The 18,956-nt window shown below is 42.5% G+C and overlaps 1 protein-coding gene across 4 annotated transcripts in view; it reads left to right on the top strand.

Moving 5' to 3' along the window:
• The first annotated feature begins 3,297 nt into the window (after window positions 1–3,297).
• EHMT2 (euchromatic histone lysine methyltransferase 2) overlaps window positions 3,298–18,956 on the top strand; it is a 65,859-nt gene continuing 50,200 nt past the window's right edge. For 3 of the 4 annotated variants that reach the window (XM_070737684.1, XM_070737685.1, XM_070737683.1), the window contains exons 1-4: window positions 13,652–13,802; window positions 16,106–16,169; window positions 16,305–16,544; window positions 17,789–18,099. In XM_070737684.1, coding sequence (XP_070593785.1) covers window positions 13,707–13,802; window positions 16,106–16,169; window positions 16,305–16,544; window positions 17,789–18,099 — 711 coding nt within the window. In that variant the 5' untranslated portion in view covers window positions 13,652–13,706. Of the gene's footprint in view, window positions 3,375–13,651; window positions 13,803–16,105; window positions 16,170–16,304; window positions 16,545–17,788; window positions 18,100–18,956 lie in introns of those variants that run through there. The other variant, XM_070737686.1, reaches the window with a different exon arrangement.

The raw sequence follows: 18,956 nt of genomic DNA, 5'->3' as shown, positions 1-18,956 counted from the left end.
CAACTGGGAATTGAATTGTTCTGGATTGCTGTATTGTATATTCCGTAGTGGAAAGGGCAACCTGCGTTGAATCTCATGCTGGAATCGCTGCCACAAGTGTGGCAATGGGAGAGAAATTTCTCCTTGAGATGACAAAAGACTTTGATCCCATGGACCCTAACTAGTTTTTTTTCTCCCGTTTTATTTTGTTCTTAAAAAAATAAATAAAATCAACCATAATACTGGTGTTCCTGCTGTTGACTGGATTTCATTGGGGAAGGGGACCAACATTTCAGAGTCCTTTTCTGGATGTCCTGTCGTGTTCCAGATTTAAGAGGAGAATTGATTTGGCGGATCAGGTAGACTTTGCAGAATCACCCATTTGAACATGAACCATGGTTTGTCCAATAAACCCCAATTAAAGCTGCCAACCAAAGACACATCAGCCCCAGAAAGGCTTCCCAGTTGTTGAGCAAATGAAAGGTCAAAGGTTATGTTACCTAGCAGGCAAACAGCCAAGCTCAGAGCACCAAGGACAGACCTGGGCAAAGTGCGGCCCGGGGGCCGGATGAGGCCTGCCCACTGTCTGTGACTGGCCCACAGAGGTTGGAAGGAAGGAAGGGAGAAAGGAAGGAAGGAGAAATGGAGGGAGGAAGGAAGGTAGAAGAAAGGGAGGAAGGAAGGAGAAATTCTCTTTCCATGCCCTTTTTCAAAAGTCCAATAAATGCTCATTTTTTAATTGTTCATTGGTTTCATTGGCCTTTCCAAGAAATTTAAATCAACCCCCATCCACCTCTCAGGAGGGAAAAAAGGGAGGAGGAGGAAGAAAAGGAATCCAAAGCTACTTTCAGGCAAAGCCTCCACTATGTTTTCTCAACTAACAATGTGGGTCAGTTGTAGAGAGGCACCTGAAAGGAATATTTTGAAAGGAAAGTAAAGAACTGCCCAAAAGCAGAAATAAAAGGCAGAGAAAATCAGAGACAGAAGCTTCTCTCCATCTGGAGAAGAAAGGAAGGAAGGAGAAATGGAGGGAACAAGGAAGGAAGGGGTGGGCAATTAATTTATAATTATAATATATAATTATATATATGTATAATATAATAATATATAATGATAGTTTATAATTATAATTAACTCAGTTCTATCCAATAATATACAGTATTGGATAGAACTGAGTTAATTATATTAATCCAGCCCCCTAAAACCATCCCAATTTCGCATGCGGCCCCATGGCAAAATTAATTGCCCAACCCTGACCAAGGATCCCACAAATCTGATTCTGTTCTCCCTGGATCTTTTTTTCTCTCCCTTTCTCCCTATCCCCCCCCCCCCAAGTAACTTGCTTATCCTGGGCACCAGGAATTCAGGGCAGAGTGGCCACCCCAAATATATTCTATATATTTTAATGCCCCACCGATCCCATTTAAACGTTTCTGTTTATGAAACGTTATTTTTCTGAGTAAATGCACACAAGATGCCCCATTAAACACGAAAACAGATCTCAAGTGAGCCCCTTTTCTATGTTTAGTATAGGTTTGGGCTCTAAATTCTCTAGAATGACCCTGCCCAACCATGGTGACTGGGGATTATGGGCATTGCAGTCTACCCCAATTTAGTTGTGTCGGATCTGCAAGGAGCCTTCACAGCATTTCCAGGTGCCAAAAGCCATGGGGGCTGGGGATTATGGGGGTGACATGCTAGACGGTCACCCCCATAATTCCAGCCCCCTGGGCTTTCGGCAGTTAGAAATATTGGAAAGGGTCCAAATAGAATAGAATAGAATATTCTTTATTGGCCAGCTGTGATTGGACACACAAATAATTTGTCATTGGTGCATATGCTCTCTGTATATAAAAGATACATTTGTTAAGAATCATGAGGTACAACACAATGATTGTCATAGGGTACAAATAAGCAATTGAGGGAACAATCAATATAAATCTTAAGGAAATAAGCAACAAATTACAGTCATGATGGTGATAGGAACAATGAGACTACTAATAGTAATAGTATTCCTTATTGCTTATTTGACCCCTATGGCAATCATTGAGTGTTGTACCTCATGATTCTTGACAAATGTATCTTTTTCTTTTATGTACACTGAGAATATATGCACCAAAGACAAATTCCTTGTGTGTGCAATCACACTTGGCCAATAAAGAATTCTATTCTATTCTAGTAATGCAGTCTTAGTGAATAGTTTAACAAAGGGGAAATATTTAGTAGAGTGATGGCATTCAAGAAAAACCTTGTGCCCAGTTGTCTTGGTGTGCAGTGCTCTATATGATCGTTTTGAGGGTAGGAGTTGAAACAATTTATGTCCAGGATGTGAGGGGTCATTAAATATTTTCACAGCCCTCTTTTTGACTCCTGTAGTATACAAATCCTCAATGGAGGGCAGGTTGGTAGTACATGTCTGATTATCCTCTGAAGTCTGTGTCGGTCCTGTTGGGCTGCAGCACCAAACCAGACAGTTATAGAGGTGTAGATGACAGACTCAATGATTCCTCTGTAGAACTGTATCAGCAGCTCCTTGGGCAGTTTGAGCTTCCTGAGTTGGCACAGAAAGAACATTGTTTGTTGTGCTTTTTGATGACCTTTTTTGATGCTAGGTGACCATTTTATGTTTTGAGATATGAATAGAATAGAACCTAGAAATTTGAAGGACTCAGCTGTATCATCTAGTATTGTAAGAGGTGGTAGGATAGGAGAGTTTTTAGGAGAAAGTCTATCACCATTTCTACGGTTTTGAGTGTGTTCAGTTTCAAATGGTTCTGGTTGCACCATGAGGCTAGTTGTTCAACCTCCTTTCATCCTTGTCTGGAATGAGAAGACCAATCACTTAAATCACCAATCACCTATATTTTATTTTAGGATGGAGATATGTTTATCCCAGGCATGTTTAAATTCAGTTACTGTGGATTCACCAACCACGGCTGCTGGAAGTTTGTTCCAAGCATCTACTACTCTTTCAGTAAAATAATATTTTCTCTTGTTGCTTCTCATCTTTCCCCCAATTAAAATAAATAAATAAAATAAATAAATAAATAAAAATAAAATATACAAAGAAGTGGTGACAGTACAGAGCCTTAGCGCCCCCCACCCCCGTGCTGTCCGATAATAGATCCGATACAGCGGGATTGAAGAACGCTTCCAAAGGGAGAATCGGGCACGTAATCAGTGGACAAGCTCGGCCTGAACAGATCCCGAGCGGGAAATCCTCCTGGCTCTTTTGTCTGAGCCGGATGAATGGAGGCGCTGCCCCTTTAAGCAGCTCCCGCCCTCCTCCGCCCCCCCTCCTTTCTTCGCCCCGGGAGCGTGACGTCAGCGCGGGGCCGGCTCTGCTGCCACCGCCGCGCGAGGCCATGGATGATGTCGGAGCGGGAGTCGCTCAGGTTTGGGTCGCGGAGGGGAGGGGAAGGGGGGGAGGGAGACGGAGGATCCGGGCGGCATTGGCGGGAATTGCACCCGACGATCGCGGCGAATCGGGCTGAGGAGCGGCAGGGATTCCCCGGGTTTCCCCCACCCGCAACCCGGCTTTCGGGCTCGGTCGGGCGCACGGGGAGGGGCTGCTTTGCAAGCGCGCGTAGGAAATGCAAAAAAAAAGGAGGGTATTCCCCCCCTCACCCGGACCGCAGCTGGAGGAGAGAGCGAGAGGAATTTGGGGGGGGACAAACCGCTTGGCTGGTCAGCTTCTCCGGGTGCAAAAAGAAGGAAGAAAGGGGGGGGGGTCAGCATGAGATCCTATCCGGATCCACTGTAAACATTTAGGAATCCGTGGCAATGGGTGGGTGGGAGCTAGGAAAGAGACCCGCTTCCTTCGAAGCGTTTGCTTAAAGCCCCCCCCCCCCCAATTGCCTCGTGTAGCCCCGACCTTCTCTTCTCACGACCGACGGGCACGTTTCTTCCTAACTCCCAACTTGCAGCCCCCGGCGGTGTTCTTTAAGAACCCGCGTGCCTCTTTCTCGCTTTTTTTAAGGGCCAGCCCCTCTTCCGTCGTCGACCTCCCACCCCCTTGCACCAGAGGCCGCTGGCCGCCTCTTTGTTGAAGGCTCTTATTTTGTTTTGTTTGTTTACTTGTTTGCTTTTTTTGTTTAGTTAATTAGATAGATAGATAGATAGATAGATAGATAGATAGATAGATAGATAGATAGATAGATAGATAGATAGATTAGATGGATAGATGATAGATAGATATAGATTGTGGGGGCAATATGCTGGCTCTGTTAAAAATTGCTATTGCTAACATGTTGTAAGCCGCCCTGAGTCTAAGGAGAAGGGTGGCATAAAAAAATTAAATAAATAAATCATGGATGGATGGCTAGATATAGATAATGGATGGATGGATAAATGATGGATAGATTATAGATATAGATAATAGGATGAATGGATAGATGATAGATATAGATAATGGATGGATGGATAGATAAATATGCCACCCAAGGCCCCCGAAGGACTCTGGGCAGCTTACAACAAAGAACATCTAATAAGACAGTTTAAAAAACATACAATAAAGGACATCTAAAAAAGACAGTTAAAAAAAAAAACCATTTAAAACTCCTATTAAAAAAATTCATATCCTTTGTGGGCGGATCTAAAAGACATGTCATTTATTGGTTTGTTCATTTTGAGACGTCTTAGAATGCGATTAAAAATACAGGTGGTCCTCAACTTGACAACCGCAGCCGAGTCCAGAGTTTATGTTGTTAAGTGAGTTCTGCCCTGTTCTTATGATTTTTTTCTCTCACCGCCTTTGTTAAAGGAAATCGCTGCAGTTCTTTGAACGGGTGACACGGTGGTTAAGTTCAAATGGGTTTGTCCATAGCTGATCAAGAGGTTGCAAAGGGAGACCTCCTGATTACATGACCCTATGACAGTCATAAATGTGAATCGGGTCGAGCATCCGAATTTAAATTGCATGACCACGGGGAGCGTGCAAAGATCATAAGGGTTAAAAAATGGTCACAAAGTCACTTCTTTTTCACTGCCCTTGTAACTTTGAATGGATGTTAAATGAACTACTTTTAAGTTGAGGATTGCCTGCATTTTGCAGGTGATTTCACTGAGTTGCATTTGCTAGCTGTTCTTTCTGCCCATGTGCTCGCTTGCTGACTGTGTTCGCCCAGCTGGTTATATGAATGTCAAAAGCTGCCTTTGGGGAAGAAATTATTGGGATGATCCAATTCACTCCAATCATAGACTGGAGGAATTTGGAGGAATCTGAAGAGATTAGATCACTAGAGTTGAAAGGGACCTTATAGGTCACCTAGTCCAAACTCTCACTCAAGCAGGAGACCCTACTCCATTTCCGACATATGGCTGCCCAGTTTCCTCTTGAAAATCTCAAGTGTTGGAGCTCTCACAACCTCCCAAAGCAATTTCTTTCTTTTTTTAATGTACAGTATTTATTAAATTTTTCCATTTTTAAAACAATACATAGTCATATTTACAGATGAATCTACATCATATTGTTGTTGTTGTTGTTATTATTATTATTATTATTTATTAGATTTGTATGCCGCCCCTCTCCACAGACTCGGGGCGGCTCACAACAGTGACAAAAACAATATATACTGACAAATCTAATAATTAAAATCTAAGATAACAATTATACATTTAAAAATCTAAAAGCAAGGAACCCCAATATAAAAAACATACATACAGTCATATCATGCACTAGAACTACATAGGCAGGGGGAGATGTCTCAGTTCCCCCACGCTTGACGACAGAGGTGGGTTTTAAGGAGTTTACGAAAGGCAAGGAGGGTGGGGGCAATTCTAATCTCCGGGGGGAGTTGGTTCCAGAGGGCCGGGGCCGCCACAGAGAAGGCTCTTTCCCTGGGCCCCACCAAACGGCATTGTTCTGTTACATATATACATTCCTATCAACGTTATCTTTTGATTGTTTTTAGATTTCTTGATATTTTATTTCAATATTTAGTTTGAGGGGTTTTTTTGTCCATTGGTACCATTTTGTCCAGATTTCATAGTAGTCTGAATCTTTTTGATTATTAAGCCCCATTGTCAATCTGTCCATCTCTGTGCAGTCATATATTTTCTTGATGATCTCGATGTCTTCAGGTATTTGCGGGTTTTTCCAGTTCTGTGCAAATACAATCCTTGCAGCTGTTGTTATATGCAAGCTTAAATATTTTACATTTTTAGAATAAGACCCTCTCATAATGCCCAGTAGAAAAAACTGGTGTATATTCCATTTTTGTGTTTGTTATTTCCCAAAGCAATTTCTGTTCCACTGGTTGACCACTCTCACCGTCATTAAGTTTCTCCTTATTTCCAGTTCAAATGTCCTTGGTCAGTTTCCATCCAGTGTTCATTTAGTCACCCCAACCTCGCGCAACATTTTGTTCCTGTGCCTTCAAGTCAGTGTTGTCTCCTTCACAAATCTCTGCAATTTGGGGGTCAGGATTTCTGAAGTGGTTTACCATTGTCTTTTTCCTTGGACTGGAGAGAGGGACTGGCTCAGTTGTAGCCCACCTCTGGGAGAAACATTTTCATTGTTGAATAAATTTTGCCATTAGGGTTTTTTTTTTCCCCTGATGAAAAATTCTACATCCTTGTAATTTCAAATACACTATTTTTTGTCCTGTCTCCAGAAAACAAGACAGAGCATTCTCTGTCCTTTGCATAATAATCACAGTCTTCTCTCTGGTGTTCAGTGGGATTTGCCAGTATCCTTTTGTCAAATACAAAGGAGAGAGATACTTGGCTCCCTCTAAATCATCCAAAGGTTCATCCATTCTGGACGTAGAGTACCGTCAAATTGCCCCACTCTGATTATCTGCCTAAAATACAAACAAACGCATTTACTTCACCATTCTAATTTGGCACCAAAACAATGGAAGGGCACTGGTCATCTACAAATGGTTTTATCGTGTCCGTGTGGAGCGTTTTATTTTTCTACCTCGGTCTGTAACACTTATTTGAGCCATTCAGGAATCCTGTAGGGATGTGTCTGATTACTGTCTGATTGTCTCTATCTTGTATTTAACTAGAAGAGTGGTTAGAATGCAGTATTGCAGGAAGTTCGATCCTGACAGGTTCAAGGTTGATTCAGCCTTCCACCCTTTACTGCAGTGATTTTCAACCTTTTTTGAGCCGCGGCACATTTTTTACATTTACGAAACCCTGGGGCACATTGAGCGGGGGGAGGGTGGGGGCTAAAAAAAGTTTGGACAACAAAATTCTCTCTCTCTTCCTCCCTTTCACTCTATTTCTCTCTCCCTCCCTCTTTCTCTCCCTTCTTTCTCTCTCCATCCCTCTTTCTTTCTCTTCCTTCCTTCCTTCCTCTCTTTTTTGCTCTCTTTCTCTCTCCCTCCCTACCTCCCTCTATGTCTTTCCCTCTCTCCCCTTCCCTCCCTCTCTTTCTCTCTCTCTATTGCTTTCTTTCTCTCTATTGCTTTCTTTCTCTTGTTCTCTCTCTCTCTTGCTTTCTCTCTCTCGCTCTTTCTCCCTCTTGCTTGCTTTCTTTCTCTCTCTGAGCTTCGCGGCACACCTGACCATGTCTCACGGCACACTAGTGTGCCGCGGCACACTGGTTGAAAAACACTGCTTTACTGAAATCAGTAAAATGAGGGGCCACTCTGGAAACAGCAAAGGACCAGCCTGCGGTCGCTCTGCCAGTGAAAACTGAGCTTGAGAGGGCCGCAAATGGGGCTCCAGATCTCTGTTTTTGCTGGCAGAGGGTTGCAGGAGGCCGTTGCAGCCAAAAATGGAGCTCAGGAGCCTATTTGTACTAGCAGAGTGCTCAAGCCACTACAGGCCCCTTTGACACAAGTGACGTTGAGCTGACCATGCCCACCAGACCCCCCCCCCCAAGGTCAAACACAATCTTGATACACTTCACAATTACTATTGAGTTTGATACCCCTGCTCTCTCTATATAAGTGTGTGTGTATATCAATGTGTGTGTGTATCAATATATATAAAGAATTGTCCTAAAAATGCAAATTCCACGTATAATTATAGGCAAAGAAGCTATAGATATCACGATCTCTGGAACGTTTACAAAATTTATTTAAAACTACTAAAAAACTACTAAGCTTTCATCAGCCCCTACTGACTTGAAGAGGTTGGGGATTTTATATTCTGATGAAGTCGACAGGGGTTGTGAAAAGCTTAATAGTTTTTTTAGTAGTCTTAAATAAAAAATTTAAACTTTCCAGAGATTGTGATGTCTGTTGCTTCTTTATCTATCTGTCTTCCTTTCTGTGTTCAATAAAGGAAAATATTTGTAGCTCAGGGTCTTGGTACTTTGAGTTTGTTGTTTATGTACGTAGTGAGATATATATACTACATACATAAACAATAATACACACACACATATACATACACTGCTCAAAAAATAAATGGAACACTTAAACAACAGAATATAACTCCCAAGTAAATCAAACTTCTGTGAAATTAAACTGTCCCCTTAGGGAGCAACACTGATTGACAATCAATTTCACATGCTGTTGTGCAAATGGAATAGTTGTGCAAATGGAATATTCAATAAGAATATTTCATTCATTCAGATCTAGGGTGTGTTATTTGAGTGTTCCCTTTATGTTTTTGAGCAATATACATACACACACTATATAAAATGTATACATTTATAAAAAATATAAAATCACAATAGAAAACATAATAACTAAAAGATGGGAAGGCAAGCAAGAGAATGTATGTGAAGAGGGGGTGGAAGCTGGATGTTGCTATTGGTTAATCAACCACCTCCTGAAAAATATTCCCCCATTGGAGTCCCAAGCCGACTGGCAGAACCAGGTCTTCAGGCTCTTGCAGACAGTCAGTAGGATGGGAACCAATCACACCTCAGGAGCTGACATATTTCAAAAGACCGGGCCATGGCAGAGAAGGCCCTTCTCGACCCCACCAGCTGAAATTCTTTGACTGATGGGATCCACAGCATGCCCACTTTACCAGTACTAATAGGGCAGGCCTATCCTATAAGGGTGAGATGCACCTTAATTAACCAGGACCCCTGTTCAGGTCAGTCACCAAAATCTGCACTCTGCAAGGATCAAACTCCCTTTTGCACCCTTTCAAAACCAAGGCTTGTTTTCTGTTCATGGAGTGTGTATTATTAATTGGCTCGAGTTTCAGCTGCCACCACCTGTGTGGTTGCTCCTTTGTGTCAGGTATCCCATTATGGACATCCGACCTCTGCCACCACTTTGTCACAGGTTCTTATGTTGATAAAAATAGATATCTATTTATCTAAACCTTATTTTAAAATCCCAAAGTCAGTAGGCTTCGAAAACTCCAGAGAACCAACACAAGCATCTTTGGTCTGCTGTTCTGCTTGGGTCTATATGACCCAAAATCAAATTTGAGGCCCTGTAGATTATTTTTCATGCGGATCTGAAACTTGTGATTAATTGACTTTTCCTCATTTGAGGGGTTTGTACTATGAGTGTGGGTTTTTTTTTTCATTTTGTTTACTTTTTGCTACACGCTGATTGTTACATATCGTTACACCTGAAACAATACAAGTGTAGAGTAAATGCGAAAACAACAGCAGGGCTACACAACATACATACACACACACTCACTCACTCACATTCAGTGGCTGGTACTCACAGTTCTTACACACTTTGTCAGATCTACTCCTAAGAATAATGAATTGTCTGTTAGCAGTAGGCCTCACAAACTGTAATTGTATAGTATTACTAGTAGTAGAGTACTGCAGTTTGTGAGGCTTACTACTAAAGGACAGTATTCCTGTCCGTTAACCCTAGGTTGCTTTCCATTGTTTTATTTACACACATACTTCACTTTTGTTTCTACATACACATGCTACCACACTTCCCTCTTCCTGCTTGTTATACCTCTAGCTATGCAGCCAAGCATCCTACTTGCTTTTCCTCCCGCCCGACCACACTGTTCACCTATATTGAGACTGTTTTTAAATCCATTTTAAATCCTTCTCTTCTGAAGTTTGTGCTAGCACAGAACTACCTATACAATACACTCAGATTGAGGATTCCTTTTCCCCAAGTTCATTATTTTACATTTGGAACCATTAAATTGCAGTTTCCATTGCTTTGACTATTTATCTAGTAAAGCTAAATCATTTACCATATTACAGACACCTCTAGGAATATCAACCCTATTGCACAGTTGAAGTATGGACTTCAACTCCCAGAATTCCCTGCTTGTAGATTCAGGCTATGGTCATCCATTATTTTCTGAAGTAGAAGCACTGCTTTTCATCCTTGGTAACTTTTAAGATAATCTGTGGAGATTATCAAGTCTTCTAAGTCTGATTTTTTTTTATCTTGAGGAAAAGACAAGATACAAGGATTTCAACTCCCAGAGTTCCCCATGATGACTAGGGAATCCTGGGAGTTGAAGTCCACACTTCACAAAGTTGCTAAGGTTGAGAAACACTGCCAGAGGGACTGAAATCTGTAAGAAACCTAGAACCAGCTATGGTTTGTAGAACATAAGTTTTCTAATTTGTGGATCTTAGAACAGGGGTAGGGGCAAATTGGCTCTTCTGTGACTTGTGGACTTCAACTCCCAGAATTCCTGAGCCAATCATGCTAGCTCAGGAATTCTGGGAGTTGAAGTCCACAAGTCATAGAAAAGCCAATGTTCCCTACCCCTGATCTAGAACCAGAAATAAATAAATCCAGTGAAAGTCAACATATATGTAAGCATGCTTAAGAGTACATCTTGGTTGTGTTTCCGACATGCTAATTCTAAAGCTCAGCTAACAAGCTCTGATATGGGAGCAATTAAACACATTCCATCCAACATTATCAACAATACTTTGAAGTTTGCCGCTTAGAATAGAATAACAGAGTTGGAAGAGATCTTCTAGTCCAACCCCCTGCTCAGGCAGGAAATCTATACCATTTCAGACAAATGTCCAATCTCTTCTTAAAAACTTACAGTGTTGGAGCATTCGGGTGGCATACAAATCCAATTAAACTTGAAACTTGGAAACATTCACAATTTCTGGAGGCAAGTTGTTCCACTAATTAATTCTGTCCGGAAATTTCATTGTATATATGTACAATGACAATACAGGTGGTTGTTATTAAAATTTATCCTTAGTTCTAGGTTGCTTTTCTCCTTGATTAGTTTCCACCCATTGCTTCTTATCCTGTCTTCAGGTGCTTTGAAGAATGCTTGATTCCTTTTTCCTTGTGGCAGCCCCTGAGATTGGAAGACTGCCATCATGTCACCTCTAATCTTCTTTTCATTAAACTAGACACCCAATTCAAGCAAGGCCACTAGCCACTATGATGCCAAAATAAAAATTCTTAATACAGTTATCCATCCTCTTAACATGCCAAGCACAATCAAAGAAGCAAAATTGAGTTAGATTTTTTTTAAATGAATTTTGATGGCAAGAATTAAGGTATTCCATCCCTTCTTCATTAATGTTAATTTAGTTTTCTTGGAAGCTTGTGAATTTCTTTCCCAGAATGGTTGCATGATGGATTAAGACTTGGTATTTCCTATGCCTTTAAGAGGATTTGTGTTCAGATGGGCTCCTCCATTTTTCCCCTCCCAATCGTAGTCCGTTCTCTCATTGTGATGTCATCAAGCAGCTGCTACTATCACATATTTGCATCCTGACCTTGAATACAAAATGTAATTGTAATTTATGGAGTCCTTAGTGTTTTCTGAGGTTGCTTGCTTGCAGATGTTTCATGCAACTGGATAACATCACCAGTGCAAGTGAACATGGGATTTGCTCCTTATTTACATATAGCAATTTGCTCTGCCAGTGTTGGTGGCAATATGTTTCTCTTTGTGGTGCCATTACTGGAGCATTGTTTAAAACAAAGCAAAAGACAATGCCTTAAGTAAGGAACTACTAAGGAAAAAAATCACATCCCCATCAACATTGGCACAGCAAGTTACTGTAACACAGTGTTTCCCAACCTTGGCAACTTGAAGATATCTGGACTTCAACTCCCAGAAGTCCTCAGCCAGCATTCAGGGAATTCTGGGAGTTGAAGTCCAGATATCTTCAAGTTGCCAAGGTTGGGAAACACTGCTGTAACAGGAAGCAAACCCCACACTCGCTAGTAGTGATGGTTTTATCTAGGACAGTGGGAAGATCACAAATGACATGACCTCAAGACATTGCAATCACTTGTTAAGTGAATCATTGCAGTTGATAAGGTGGTTGTTAAGTGGCTTCCCCATTGACTTTGTCTATCAGAAAGCCGCAAAAGATGATATGGTGAATCCCTGGGACACTGCAGTTATCATAAATATGACTCAGTGGCCAAGCACCTGATTTTTTTTTAAAGTATCTTTTTCTTTTATGTACACTGAGACCGTATGCACCAAGATAAATTCCTTGTGAGTCCAATCACACTTGACCAATAAAGAATTCTATTCTATTCTATTCTTTATTTTCCCATGTGAGAATGGGAACATTGCAAAAGTTGTAACTGCAAGAACCAATCACAAGCTACCGTATTTTTCAAAATACTGTATCAAGATGCACCCTTCCCCCCAAAAAAAGAGGCTGCAAATTTGGGTGTGTCTTATGCTCTAAATGTACCTTTTTCTAAGCTTTTTTCCCCAGCCCTAACTATCTTCCCAGCTCTTATCTTGGCTTGCAGGCTTTTTCATTGCTAATCTCTCTGAAGAAGGGTTTTTTATTCCCAGCCCTAAGTCTTTGCAGGCTTTTTTCCCCATTTATTGATTTGATTTGATTTGATTTGATTTGATTTGATTTGATTTGATTTGTGTGCCGCCCCTCTCCGGAGACTCGGGGCGGCTAACAGCAATAATAAGACAGCGTACAATAATAAACCAATAATAAAAACGCTTAAAAACCCATTAATATAAAAACCGAACATACATACAGACATACCATGCATAAAATTGTAAAGGCCTAGGGGGAAAGAGTATCTCAATTCCCCCATGCCTGGCGGCAGAGGTGGGTTTTAAGACGCTTACGAAAGGCAAGGAGGGTGGGGGCAATTCTAATCTCTGGGGGAGTTGGTTCCAGAGGACTGGGGCCACCACAGAGAAGGCTCTTCCCCTGGGTCCCGCCAAGCGGCATTGTTTAGTTGACGGGACCCGGAGAAGACCCACTCTGTGGGACCTAACTGGTCGCTGGGATTCGTGCAGCAGAAGGCGGTCCCTGAGATAATCTGGTCCGGTGCCATGAAGGGCTTTATCGGTCATAACCAACACTTTGAATTGTGACCGGAAACTGATCGGCAACCAATGCAGACTGCGGAGTGTTGGTGTAACATGGGCATTGCTACTTACTCCGTAGAATTTCCCCCCCAGCCCTAACCAGGGCATAAAATAATGTGCTGAAGCTAACCAGACTAAGGACGCTTGCCAGATGAATACCTAGTAGCCGGGTTTTTTTGCTCCCTGTTTTCCTCCCCCCAAAAAACTAAGATGTGTCTTATATGCCTTAAAATGTGGTAATTGTTTTCTGCCGGTGTAATTTCAAACAAATGCTTTTAAATCAAGGATTTAAAGAGAGTTGGAAGAATCCTTACTATCATCACCATTTAGAAGCAACAAAAGAGCTATGAGGAGCTTTTAACTTAAAAAAATCAATAGGGCAAAAGCGAGAAGGGCCTAAACAAACCATCTTGTATTGTTGCAGGGGGCGGGTTTGGGTTAATAGAACAGGTGACTGGGTTTAGGAAATTGACCATAAATTACACTTTAACAGGCTGGAGGGAAAGAAGGCTTGAATCATTCCCCTGGGGGAAATGGGTCAGAAGAGTTCTAACATATTGGCTCAGGCTGTGGAGAAATTAAGGAGGAAAAACGGCCTACTTGAGGTGGTTCCCACTGAGGAAGAAGGGGTTTGTATCTGAAGGCTTGTTTTAGTGTACAATGCTTTGAGAAAGTTGCTGGGTTGGCATTGCATGCTAGCCTACAATTCAATTATGGTTTGAAAAATATGCCACGTTTGGGATTGTGCAGAATGTTTATAAGCTAAAAATAAGGGTGGTTTTTCCTACAATGTGCAAAACCATGACCAACCTAGGACACAACAGCTTAGTGAACTTCCTGGTTTATATCTGTAATATACTAGGAAATGTTGAATGGCGGTTGGTTGATTATTGGGGGATGTTTAAATAGCTGTGGCTCAAGTCTGATTGTAATGTATCTATCACCATGTTTTCCCACAATAGCAGATTGCATGTTTGTGATTGGGAGCAAAATGTAAATAATATGTCTGTGCGTATAAATTAGCATTTTAAAGATAAAACGGTGTTAATTCTGAAATAAAAGATACGTTCTCCTTCAGCCCATTGCAGAACCCTAAAAAAATATCTAATGTGTCAACCCCATCAGCGTGGGTGATCTGGAGAAGTCATTGGTATAGGCCAGTGATGGCGAACCTATGGCATGGGTGCCACAAGTGGCACATGGAGTCATATCTGCTCAACTCCTACATGCATATGTGTGCCAACCAGTTGATTTTTGGATCACACGGAGGCTCTGGGAGGGTGTTTTTGTCTTTTCAGAGAGCCTCCAGGAGAATGGGGGAGGGCATTTCTACCCTCTCCCGGCTCCAGGGAAGCCATTGGAGCCTGGGGAGGGCAAAACACAAGCCTACTGGGCCCACCAGAAGTTGGGAAACAAGCCATTTCTGGCCCCCAGAGGGCCTCTGGGAGGCAGGGGGAGCTATTTTCGTCCTCCTCAGGAATTGAATTATGGGTGTGGGCACTCGCGCATGTGCGATAGTGCCCAAGCACGCTGTTTTGGCACCTGAGGAAAAAAAGGTTTGCCATCAGTGGTATAGGCCAGGGGTAGGCAAAGTTGGCTCTTCTATGACATGTGGACTTGAGCTCCCAGAATCCCTCAACTAGCATGATTGTCTCAAGAATTCTGGGAGTTGAAGTCCACAAGACATGGAAGAGCCAACTTTGCCTACCCTTGGTATAGGCCATTGGTATAGGCCAGTGATGGCTAACCTTTTTGTCGTTGTGTACCAAAAGTGTGCTTGTGCCCACACCCATAATGCAATTCATGCACGACCCCACCTGCGTGCAACTCACCCCCGTGCATGCGACATCCCCCCTTGCGCATGCGCCCTGCCTCCCGCCCAATTTTGCCTTCCAGGTTGGTGCAGGAAGATTGCCAGGGTCAAAACGGCATGGAGAGGGCCTTGTGTGGCGCTCCTGCACCCTCTTTTGGGTCTGGAAAGCTTCCTGCAAAACAGTGCATGGGGCACTGCGCGAGGCCCCAAAATGCAATGCGAGCAGCCCTGAGCATGCACTCCATCCCACGCCCACGCGAGGCAGAGACCTGAAGACCAGTTAATAATAATAATAATAATAATAATAATAATAATAATAATAATAATTTATTGGATTTGTATGCCGCCCCTCTCCGTAGACTCGGGGCGGCTAACAACAATGATAAAAACAGCATCCAATAATAAAACAACTAAAAACCCTTATTATAAAACCAAACATACACACAGACATACCATGCATAACTTGTAATGGCCTAGGGGGAAGGAATATCTCAACTCCCCCATGCCTGGCGGTATAAATGAGTCTTGAGTAGTTTACGAAAGACAGGGAGGGTGGGGGCAATTCTAATCTCTGGGGGGGAGTTGGTTCCAGAGGGCCGGGGCCGCCATGGAAAAGGCTCTTCCCCTGGGGCCCGCCGCACAACATTGTTTAGTCGACGGGACCCGGAGAAGGCCAACTCTGTGGGACCTTATCGGTTGCTGGGATTCGTGTGGTAGCAGGCGGTTCCGGAGGTAGTCTGGTCCAAAGCCATGTAGGGCTTTAAAGGTCATGACCATCACTTTGAATTGTGACCGAAAACTGATCGACAACCAATGCAAGCCACGGAGTATTGTGGAAACATGGGCGAATCTTGGAAGCCCCACGATGGCTCTCGCGGCTGCGTTCTGCACGATCTGATTGGTGGGAGGCACAAGTGCATGGAGCTGGGCAGGAGCGACAGCTGGCGTCCCCTCAGAGAGGGCTCTACGTGCCCCCCTGTAGATTCACCATCACGGGTACAGGCTGACGATTATCTCCTCTGTAATGAACCCTGGTGAAATAAACCATGGTTAATATTTTATGTACATCCGCAAAATAATCTTGAGTTTTGAATTGCTGTTCCTTTCCTCAATCCTCAGGATGACGCCCATCGGGGATTAGCAGGGGCGTCAGCAGTGGCGGAAGCTGAAGCAGGTGAAATAGGTACGTTTTATGGAAGTCCGTGATTAGAAGTTGGGGAAAGTTGCTCCTTTTCTCTGCAGCAACCCTGATTTGAACCCTGTTGACTCCAGAACCCTCTTGGGCCCTAAGAGCCTTGTGTCTATTGTCTTTCTCAAGATCCCGAACCCTCCAAAGAGGACTTGGAGGTCTCATCGGAAGCTTTGTCTCCTCGGAAGACCAAAAGTACATTGGGAGGAGTAGGGGACGGCCTCCTGGTCTCCAGCCGAAATGGAGATGATGGAGTCTGGACTCAAGCGACTGGGACCGGAAAAGAAGGAGGATGTTTGTCTCCAGAATCAGAAGGCCCCTTGGCTGGCTCCAACCCTAGTCCCACCCCAGGGAGCAAAGGCCTACCTGGTGAGTCGGGAAGGGGATTGGTGACAGAGGAGCATGTTAGTAGGAAGGGGGTTTTCCTTTGTAGAAAAAAAGCCAAGGATTCTCCAGATGATGTTTTGGGCACTGTTGTGAGGGGGATCTGTAAGGCTGTGATTGAGTGACTTCTGTTGGGTGATGTGCTGTTTTGCATCTCTATTCTCTGACTGGTGTTGCAATGGTTTCCATCTACCGTATTTTTCGGATTATAAGACACACCTTAGTTTTGGGGGAGGAAAACAAGGGAAAACGGCCTCTGCCTCCCAGCAATTTGCCAAACAGCAAACAGTACAGATGATAAACACTGTTTGCTGTGTATTTCTGTGCATGTGTGCCTGACCCATAGAAATAGCAAAGAATTGGAGAAATGTACATTATGGCAGTATGTTAATCCCAGAATTTTTTCTTAAATGTAACCACGCTAACTCCTTCCAATTATTTAAATAGATCTACTCCAAACACGATGGAGTCAGGGTTTAACTCAGCTGCCATATCTTTTTTTTTTTTTAATTGTATTGGTTTTCAAATATATTTTAAAACAGACAAATAAATAACAACAAAAGACAGACACGTTAAACAAAAACAAAAAAAATGTAATATCAGCAAACATTCAGTATTTCTACATTGCTACATCAGATATTTCATTGTCCTATAATAATATACATATTAATTAATTACAATAATATTCATATTATTTCATACAATCACAAAATCCCTATTCAAATCATTCATATTTACATATTTATATTCTTTACTAATCTTTATATATCTTTTGTAATCTTTTTATTTCTATTTCTTAAAAAATAAGTCTAATAATTTGAACATTCTATAGGCATTTATAGTTATTGACTTACGTCCTGGCAGCAAAAAACAAACAGCTGGTGTCAGCACAGTCTGATTCCTCCAACAATTTGCCTCTGTGCAGCTTTAGTTTCACTTTCATTTTAGCATGTGGGCTTGCAGGCAACTTCAATCAATCAGCTGATTGTCAGGAGGCAAATAATGTGCTAAGCAGGCTCTGCTGCTGCAAGTAGGTAAATTGCTGGCAGTCAAAAACCAAAGAGTGGGGCTGGATGGGTGGGTCTACAATCAGTGTATATAAGTCTAAGTGCTGTTGCTATTGCTATTTTGTGTGGAATAGGCGCATGGCTTTTCTGTATCTCCAATCTCGGCTGTATTCATGTAATCTAGACTGGGTGTCCTCTAACATCTCATCCCCCTCTCTTCAGGTCATGCCGCCAAAACTTTCCCATCATCCCCCAGCAAAACAGCCGGGACCAGCCGAGCCAAGATGTCCCTTACTGGGACCAGCAAGTCCCCAGCTTCTATCCAGAGTCTGGCTATGCGCTTACTCACCGGATCACGTCTTCCAGGTGATTCTGGATCTTCCACAACAGATGCCCCAGCCTCAGATTCAGTCCCTCTTCCTGCTCCAGCAGTGGCCTCTCCTCCCACTCAGCCTTCAGCATCAACCACGGAAGAAGTCAAGCCCAAAGTTCATCGGGCTCGGAAAACAATGTCAAAGCCCAGCAGCGTACAGGTAGGCTTGCAAATGTAGCTTCTGTTAAGAATTCAAGCTCTCAGTGAAAAAGTTAAAAGAAACAGTTTTTAATCAAATGCAAACCCACAAAATAAACATTACCTTTCTGGTTCAACACCAAAGTAACTATGCCAAAAAAAAATAAAAAGATTCCTTTCCTAACAATAAAAACATTCTAAACAAGTGGGCACATAATGGGTGAGCAGTGTGGTAGGAAAAGCAAGTAGGATGCTTGGCTGCATAGCTAGAGGTATAACAAGCAGGAAGAGGGAGATTGTGATCCCCTTATATAGAGCGCTGGTGAGACCACATTTGGAATACTGTGTTCAGTTCTGGAGACCTCACCTACAAAAAGATATTGATAAAATTGAACGGGTCCAAAGACGGGCTACAAGAATGGTGGAAGGTCTTAAGCATAAAACGTATCAGGAAAGACTTAATGAACTCAATCTGTATAGTCTGGGGGACAGAAGGAAAAGGGGGGACATGATCGAAACATTTAAATATTATTATTATTATTATGATTATTATTATTATGATTATTATGATTATTAATTGGATTTGTATGCCACCCCTCTCCGTAGACTCGGGGCGGCTAACAACAGTAATAAAACAGCATATAACAATAATCCAATACTAAAAACAGTTAAAAACCCACTATTATAAAAACCAATCATACATACAGACATACCATGCATAAAATTGTAAAGGCCTAGGGGGAAAGAGTATCTCAATTCCCCCATGCCTGGCAGCAGAGGTGGGTTTTAAGAAGCTTACGAAAGGCAAGGAGGTTGGGGTCAATTCTGATCTCTGGGGGGAGTTGGTTCCAGAGGCCGCCACAGAGAAGGCTCTTCCCC

The sequence above is a fragment of the Erythrolamprus reginae genome, chromosome 2 (genome assembly GCF_031021105.1).
Source record: "Erythrolamprus reginae isolate rEryReg1 chromosome 2, rEryReg1.hap1, whole genome shotgun sequence".
In the NCBI taxonomy this organism is placed as follows: Eukaryota; Metazoa; Chordata; class Lepidosauria; order Squamata; family Dipsadidae; genus Erythrolamprus; species Erythrolamprus reginae.
This window is presented reverse-complemented; position numbering and strand designations above follow the sequence as displayed.